Source organism: Chaetodon trifascialis, chromosome 10, assembly GCF_039877785.1.
Source record: "Chaetodon trifascialis isolate fChaTrf1 chromosome 10, fChaTrf1.hap1, whole genome shotgun sequence".
NCBI lineage: Eukaryota > Metazoa > Chordata > Actinopteri > Chaetodontiformes > Chaetodontidae > Chaetodon > Chaetodon trifascialis.
The window spans coordinates 14,611,745-14,620,046 of record NC_092065.1 but is presented as its reverse complement, the minus strand read 5'-3'; the positions used below and the strand labels follow the sequence as shown (position 1 = coordinate 14,620,046).

Here is an 8,302-nt window from a genome sequence, read left to right as displayed (position 1 = left end):
AAACACATTAAAAAAGATGTTTGTGCATCAGTAAAGATGTCACAGATCAATGTAAACATCCACGTGAGCGCTGTGCACATCATCAGACAGTAATTGTTCATACACACAGTGAATGAGTGCTGAAAGATTGTGCTTCATGTTGTCTTTGAACCTGATTTTATACTGGGAATAATTGGCTCCCATGCGGTTTGCAGCAATCAAGTGGGAGTTAAAAGACTCCTTAAAGGTAAAAATGACTTCCTCTCTTCCTGAGGTGTCAGACTGCGTGTCTAAACTCAGACATGTGAAGATGTTTGTGCTATTAAACAAGAAAGAAAGAAAGGTTTTACTCCTGAAGTCTGCACCTGTAATACACACATGCACTAATTTGATCCTGGTTAACATGGCGGGAGGATGTTAGGTCTCTCCTGACAGATAACACCATTCCGTTCATGACCAAATATCTTCATTCAATTTAAACATTCTGCTCCCTCCTAAATCTTACTCTCTCTGACGCCATATGGCCAATCACAATGAGCGTTTCTGGGACAGATGGCCAATGGTAATGACCCTTACTCAAAAGAGGGTTAAGCTTAGGAAGACAACTAGAAGATTAGTCTGGTTCAGTAAGAAGGACATGTGAAGAGGAAAAGGAGAGATAGATCAGATAAGGTGAAAATTACTCATTGAACTTTCCTTCTCAGCTCATTTCTGTTCAATCCAGCTTCACACAACAGCGTCTCACCTTTAAGTGAAATCTGCAGTACGTGCCCTATTCAAAATGCATGCATAATGTGTGGTGCATTGTAAATAGTACAAAAAACAGAATATTCATCCTAAACTTTCAAAACACTGACATCAACATCAAAGCAGTACTGATGCTTTCATGTCATTAAGTCTAGCAGACATTTTGGCCACATTTGACCCACAAATTCAGCAGCAAGTCAAGCAGCAACACGCTTTACTCCATGAGCAAGCAGAAATCTTCTTAGCACGGCCTGATCTGTGGATGTGGCAGGAAGCCTGGAGGAGGATGAGTCCACTTTAGGTTCTCCAAAGATCTTTGAATCTTTAAATCATTTATTTTTTTTTAAATTATTTTAATAACGATGGTAATGAGTTGATGATGAAGATGCGTTATAAATAAAGCTTTTTTCATTTTGGCTTCTATAAGCAAACAAACTGTTGTTATTAAAAAGAGGTGGAAACAATGCAGCTTTGCAGGAGGCGTCTGAGAGAGTGTGTTTCACTGGGAACCAGTTCATTCATGTCTAGCAATTTTTCATTTTCCAGTGGTGTTACATAAAAATAGAAATATGCTATAGCAATGACTAAATGTGGGTCAGTAATAGAGATATTTTTCAAAAGCTCCTCTGTTAATGTCTGCTGTAAATCGTAATAATATGGTCGGAGATTTTGAGGATTTTTTTTTTCTATTTGACACCAGTTCAGCCCTCTGATTACGTGTTGCTCCTAAAACCTCGAGGGAAAGTGACATTGTGCATGCATCTGGCTGTGAACATGCTCTTCGCCTTGAGATTTTTTTCCCCTCACTTTTTAATTTAGTCAAATATACAAAGCTGGTATTTGCAATCAAGGCCTAAGCACTTGTAGGAAGAGGCTTTAGAGACATAATTAAAAGGCCTGAGTGAGTGAAGGCAGCTTTGGGTACAAAGTGACAGAAAGTGAGAGTCGGATACAAGGTTGTTTTGAACATCAGAGATTGGAAGAGGGTGATAAAAGGACAGAGAGAGGAGAAAAGGAAGGAAAAATGTGTCATGCAACGAGACTAGCATGGATTATCTACTGTCTGCTAGAATAAGGCACACAAGGCTCGAAGCCTTCAGCATGTCCACACACACACCCAGGAAGCACTTCAGCAATAAAAAAAACCCCCAAACACATGAGGCAACAATTGCTATCTGACCACATCTTGAAAAGAAAAAAGAAATAGTGGTGTTGGTGATAAAGGTATTTTTTTAGAGGACATGTGGCTTTACGTTACTGCCATTGAGATTCAACATACTAATCAGAATAAGTGTGGGAGAAGCAAAATATATAATTACAATATTCTAAAGGTTGTATGCTGCAAACAACTCTAAGTAACAGAAAACGTGGGTGAGCTGAGTGAGAGAAGTGAATTTGCATGATCAGACTTTGCAGCACAGTTTTAATTACGCAACAAGCAAACGACTGCAACCCTGATTAATTCCAAGAACAATACACTGTACAGTACGTGTGTGTGTGCGTGTGATTATGTGTGTTTATGTAAGTGTCCTGGTACATTTGCAGGAGATGGAGGTGAAGGAGGGTAAAGAGAGAGGCAGACAGAGAGATGTAGAAAGGATAGCTGCATTTGACTTTTGAACAGTGTATACTGTACCACATGTACATTGAATTTCTTTTACCTATAAAATAATATGTATGATATTAGCTGGAGTACATGCAAGAAGGACACAAAGGGCTAAGCAGTATTGTCACTACTATCCCTCTGTCCCAGTTCAATCACAGGTATGTTGTCTGATTCACACCTGTAGACTCATTCAAAATCAAACTCATTTCAGTGACACACATAATAACATTTCTATGAAGCCAAGTATCAAAATCAACCCAACTTCAAAACCGTTATCCGCTAATGTCAGAAAATCAAGTGCAAATGTTTGGATTAAAGACAAATGAGTGAGCAAAGCTTTTCATATTTTGAAGGCAGGAAAGTGATTTATTTATTTATTTATTTATTTATTTTCCACTTGGCGCATTATGCTGTTTGTCCGCTGAGTGGCGCTAAAGACTCCCGTCAGCCAGCGTGGTCACGTGACTTCCCTAAACAGCAGACAACCAGTTTGTGTTTTCAGTCAGCTAATGGTGGATAAAAAGCAGCTCAGTAACCTTTGTTCAGGCGTGGAAATGATGCACAGTTTCAGAATATAAAGGCAACATGTCGGAGAGACACCGGGCGCTGCCGTCATGGATGGCGAAGAAAGAGGAGAAAGTGAAAGAGAAGGAGTCGCTGAAGAGCAGGAGGAGACGCAAAACTGCAAGGTAGTTAACGAAAAACGACACAAAGAGTCCGTTTACGCTTCAGTTCAACGTCCTGGAGACGCTTTCTCTGAAAAAACATGCACGGCTGTGGTTTTTTTCAGAGCTGCTTTCTATTGTATGAATGAGAGAGAGCTGGTGGAAGCGGCTGTTTCGTATCTTACCAACGCGGCCTGTGAAGACGCGGCTCTCCCGGCTGACCTTAAGGTGGCGCTGTTTCTCCTTTTTTATTTCCATGCAGGGAAGTGGCGCTCTAAAAGATCAAGTTATTGATAGAAAGGAGTGAAATATAAAACATGAAAACATGCCAGTATTGTTCAGAATGTTGAGATTGTATTTAAAAAAATCCAAAATATAAATTTAAAGTATTAAATATATTTATATATTTATGTATTTATTAAAAGCATATGTTGTGCACTTATTGTACAGCATACCCGCATGTAGGCTCAGTTTGTGCCTTCAGAAGCAAAAAAGAAATGCTTTGTATTGAGCCATATCAATCATATCAGACTGTTTTTCAAAGTGGATGTAAAATGCAGCATATTCCCTGAAGCATTGTGTAAACATGAGTGATTGAACGCTTCACACAGGTTGCAGACCGAGCAGTAGACCCCTCTGTGAAGATGAAGGAGATCCCTTCAAAGGCGACAGTAAAACCGGTGACAGAGGTTTTAGAGGAGGCGTCCTCAGACTGCGGTGATGCCCAGGAGACGACGTACGTTTCAGAAACAGACGTGGACATGACAGAGGTGGAAAAAGTGCCGTACACCAGGAGCCCACAGCATCAGGGACCTGGGGGTCAGAGGTCAGAGCCGGTTCAGGATCACGGCGGTGTCATGAATGTTGGACTGGAGCCTGAGAAAAAACAGGAGCGCGCAGCAGAGGACGATGACGCCTTACGGCTTGTGCGAGAAATCTTCTTCACCTGATGATGAGCTTCATAGAAATGTGAAAAGTGTTGGCACTAAATGAAAAATATTCTCTGAGGGGGGGATATCACCAAAACCACCTCTATGACTTGTTACTTGTGAGTGCACACAGCTCCTCCATAAACCTGAACACTGAAGAACTGATCCTTTAATGAACCGTCTCTGGTATGTGGAATCTGGTACAAACATTAACCAAAGTCAAAATGAGGTGTGAATGTGTCTTATGGTCTGGCCTCACAAAGTCTGTGCTCCCTTCAGTGTGAAGGGAGCCGCTATATTTTATATATTTAACATCCCACAAACACATCACACATTCATCAGTTTTTGTTTGACTTAACTGTTGGCGAACTCTGACCCAACAGGAATTACTGTGAATTCCCCTTAACACAGATCATCTGTTGCAATGTTACAGTCCATCACCGTAGAGTTTCAGTGCGTAGAGATCTGCGTCTATGAGGAAACTGCCACTGTACTGTAGCTGTGTGTCTGACAAACAAAAAGATACTGAGCTGGAAGATCATCGAGCATACTCTTAATTCATGTTCACTACATATTGTAGTTTTTTCCACATGAATAAATGATGAAATAGCAGTTCTTTGTCCGCGACCTCTTTACAACATTTCACTGTCTTTAGCACACATCCACATGTGGACATATCAGAGAAAGCAGGCTGTAGTCATGTTTATTAGTGAGATATTCATTTGCATGAAACTGAAAAACCATAGACTGACTGCTCTTCATCAGACACTCTGGCTTCACGATTCAAGTTTCCCTTGTGTTAACCAGGCGACGGTGGAGAGCATTTAACGGAGAAAATGGCATAAATGTTCAGTATTCCATCTTGAGCTCTCATCAACACTGTAGAATGAGCGTGGGATGGTTGGCATCACCTCAGCGTCACTCAGTTATGCTTCAGAAATAAATGGGTCATGGGTTTACTGTTCAGCCTGCAATCAGTCAGCTGCTGATCAGCATGTTTAGGCTACTTGTCCGTCGTGATCACATTACATTTCATTTAAATGGATGTGATGTGATGTGATTAACCCCTAAATCGCTGGTTCGTCCAGAGGAAACATTGATTCATACCTGGATGTTATGTGAGATTGTGAAAAGACAAACGTGTAGTTTAACTTGGCGTCTCACTTAGGTTTGTCATCAGCCAGGCAGAGTCACTCTGACACAGGAAGTGTGGTGGACTGGGGTTGGCGCAGGGCACGCGCATTGACAGTGGACGCGCACCGTGCGGAGGAGCGTCTGCAGGACTGTGGTGCGCGCTCCAACAGACAGTTTGACGTGCGGACTTCTCCAAGCTGAGAGTGCGAGATCATCTGAGGCATTATCTGCGTTCACTTCGACGATAAGAGGTTCAAAAGGTTGGTGTCGCTTATCTGTTTTGGTCCGCGCGTTATGGCAGGAGCTGTTTTTACTTCTGTTCACTTCGGACAGTTTGAAGTTTGTTCAGCACGAGAGGGAGGCGGGGTCGTCTGCATGAGCTGCTTTGTTCCTTTTACTTTGACCAGCAATTAATAATCAGCACAAATGTTTTTTTCCGTTTAAAATGAATATAATCCGCATGTCTGATATGCCATTGTTAAATAATAAAACATTTTCAACCACATATCCAAACCGCAAATCCAATGTTCCCACAGACCTCAGCTGGAACAAGGTGTGGTTGTTTCCCAGAATAATTAGAAAATGCAAACAAAGGGAAATCATAAACTATAATTTGCCTTTCTGGAGGGCAATGAAGTGGCAAACGTTTTCAAAGCGCGTCCAAACTTGTCCAGAATTTATTGGTCATGACAGTTTAGATCCGAGAGGTAGCATGCGATGCAAAGCAGAGAAGAAAGAATCAATCAATCAAACTAATGCTTTCAATGATCTTGGGCAGGCCGGAAACATTCACTGGTATACAGACGCGTTCAAATTCCGACACTATACAGCGCATGTTGTACATGCAGCCCGTAAAGCTTCAAGAGAACATAATGTACCATAACACACGAGATGGAATATCTTTTGCTGAACTACTTCAGTGACTCCTGTCAAGTTTAAAAAGTTTCTCCATTTACTTTTTTTTTTTAACCTTGAACCTTGTTACCTTGAACCTTGAAGTATATATTTATGAGTTTCTAAGAAAAGCAACAGCTCCAACTCAAAACACAAATCCAGCAACACTACTGAGCTGAGTTTTTATTTACTGTCTGAAACCACTGAAAGAGCAGAATTAGACGTTTGAAATGATTTATGTTGTCATTATTAACTTCTGTGCAGCTTCATCATGGGAAACTTCTTGAACAGAAGACGAGATCCCTCGGCCAACAGTGGTAAAACTGCTGCCACTGAACAGAAGACCACAGAGGGGCCAGCAGCCACACCAGCAGCACCAGACTCTGCAGCAATGCAGACTCAGGAGGCCGTTCAGACAGAGGATCTAGACGTGGTGGCGGGGGAGCCGGCGACACAAGTGGCCTGTTTGCCTTCTGAAGAATGTTCATCAGAGTGTAAAGAGGTAAAAGCTCCTGCTGCCCCTCTGAATGATGCTGAGCCCGAGCCAGTGGCAAAGGAAACCCCCGACCCAGACCAACTTGAGCCTCTGGTCTCAGTCAGTGAACCATCACCTTCCAAACCAGAACCAAAACCTGTTCCTGAAGCTCAGCTCGCTCCAGAACCAGCTCCAGAGGTTGTTCCAGAACCTGAGCCTACCTCAAATCCTGAGGCAGAAGTTGAGGCAGCCCCTGAGCCCGTCTCAGAGTCAACACCAACCCCAGCCGAGGCTCTGGAGCAGCAGGCAGACATGCTTACCCAAGAGTCTCTCCCTGAGCCAATGATTTCTTCACCCGCTTTGATCGACCTTGGTGTGCCTGACGCAATTCCTGAACCCATCAAAACTCCTCCCTCCCCAGCTGCCATCCCTGCCCCAGACAATGCAGACGAGCCCTCAGACATCCCCGCGGTGACTGAGGAATGCCAAGACAGTGCTGAGGTTCCTGTGACGTCTACGCCTGAGCTGGAAACGCCTGAGGAAACATCAGAATCTCTGGAGAAGGTGATGGAAGTGGAGGCTTCAGGGACTTTGGAGCCGCTTGTGAGTGACGTCAACGAGGAAAGTGTCAGTGAACTCCTACAGAACTTGGAGCTGAAAGGAAATGACCTTGTCGCTGACCTCCTTCCCACTGATGTCAAGATCCCTGATGACAGTCCCATCACAGACATGAGCACCTCCACTGAGCTGATGTGAATCCACGCAAGAGGATTTCTAAAAGAAGTGGATGGATATTTTTCTGTGAAACCCTCTTCAGCCTTTACGTGAAATCTCAAAGAATCACAGATGCAATGTTTCTTTTTACACCTTAAATGGTCAAATAAAGGCAACCAGTCGATTTCTCTTTTCTTCCAATGTGCTAAATGAACTCTGGAACAAACTGATATTTTGGCCCGACAAAATAGTCATATACAGTATGTTTTTGATACATTTCTATAGCCAGACAGTGTGTGGGTGAGGGCTAACGGGGCTCAGACAGCACAGGGATATGAGTGTACTTGAGCGTATTGTTGGACAACAGAGATCTTTCTCTATGCAAACTGAACAAGAGTTGAAACGTATTTCTTGCAGGGACTTTAAGAAAAAGATGGCGCTACTTTCTAACAGGCCCATACAAGGGTAGTGTGACCAAAGAATGACACTTCCATGATGACCAAGTACAAAGAGATAAGTTTTAGATGGATTTAAGTTGATGTCAAACGACAGGCATGGGACAGTAGCAATGCAACCAAAGATGGAGTACATGCATACTGCTGAAAAAGCAGGATACAAGTGTCCAATAAACATTTATGTCTTGACATAGTCATGTTAGGACTTTGCAACAGGTGTGGTCATTTTATTGTATTTTCGATACAATACTGGGATTTTTTAACCCAAGTTGTGGCTTGCTTGTGAAAATAAAAATATTACTCCACATGTGTTATGGCCTTGGTCATCTGTTATCTATATAGACATGAAATATTGAGGTGATACTTGATGAGGCCACACAGCTACTGTAGCTCTGTGTGCTCAGCCCATAACAACACACCACTACATGTATGGGACATGGCGTGCAGAGGGAAATCAAATTTCAGGCAACGCAGCACAGACCGTGAACGAGAGGCAGCGTCTTCTCACAGTCTCATGGGAGAGAGGACGAGAGGGGAGGGAAGAGAAGAAGGGGGGAGAGAGACGGAGCCACATTCTTTCCAGAGGAAGGAGGTTTTCGGGGGCCTGGGTCAAAAGTCTTCAGTGTGACTGCCTTTCAGTCCATGAGAACTCTGCTCCTCACATGCCTCTCCCACCACACTCCCCCTGCCCTCACTGCATTGCT

General features: G+C 43.0%; 2 protein-coding genes across 2 annotated transcripts; both read left to right on the top strand.

The window, feature by feature from the left end:
* Nucleotides 1-2,795: 2,795 nt before the first annotated feature.
* LOC139337841 (uncharacterized) lies at nucleotides 2,796-4,537 on the top strand. Its single transcript, XM_070972627.1, has 3 exons — nucleotides 2,796-3,021; nucleotides 3,123-3,225; nucleotides 3,609-4,537. Exons 1-3 carry the CDS (start codon nucleotides 2,918-2,920, stop codon nucleotides 3,945-3,947), a joined length of 546 nt encoding a protein of 181 aa, XP_070828728.1. The 5' UTR covers nucleotides 2,796-2,917; the 3' UTR covers nucleotides 3,948-4,537.
* Nucleotides 4,538-5,199: 662 nt separating this feature from the next.
* Nucleotides 5,200-7,904, top strand: LOC139337700 (protein TsetseEP-like). The gene is made up of 2 exons (XM_070972412.1): nucleotides 5,200-5,320; nucleotides 6,219-7,904. The coding sequence occupies exon 2, from the start codon at nucleotides 6,226-6,228 to the stop codon at nucleotides 7,183-7,185; it is 960 nt and encodes a 319-aa protein (XP_070828513.1). The 5' UTR covers nucleotides 5,200-5,320; nucleotides 6,219-6,225; the 3' UTR covers nucleotides 7,186-7,904.
* Nucleotides 7,905-8,302: the final 398 nt, after the last annotated feature.

What these genes read in the sequence shown, in the direction of transcription:
- LOC139337841 (XM_070972627.1), top strand. Translation starts at nt 2,918, where the DNA reads ATGTCGGAGAGACACCGGGCGCTGCCGTCATGGATGGCGAAGAAAGAG. An exon ending in AGGAGACGCAAAACTGCAAG is followed by an intron (nt 3,022 to 3,122) that starts GTAGTTAACGAA and finishes GGTTTTTTTCAG; the next exon opens with AGCTGCTTTCTATTGTATGA. An exon ending in CTCTCCCGGCTGACCTTAAG is followed by an intron (nt 3,226 to 3,608) that starts GTGGCGCTGTTT and finishes CGCTTCACACAG; the next exon opens with GTTGCAGACCGAGCAGTAGA.
- LOC139337700 (XM_070972412.1), top strand. Translation starts at nt 6,226, where the DNA reads ATGGGAAACTTCTTGAACAGAAGACGAGATCCCTCGGCCAACAGTGGT.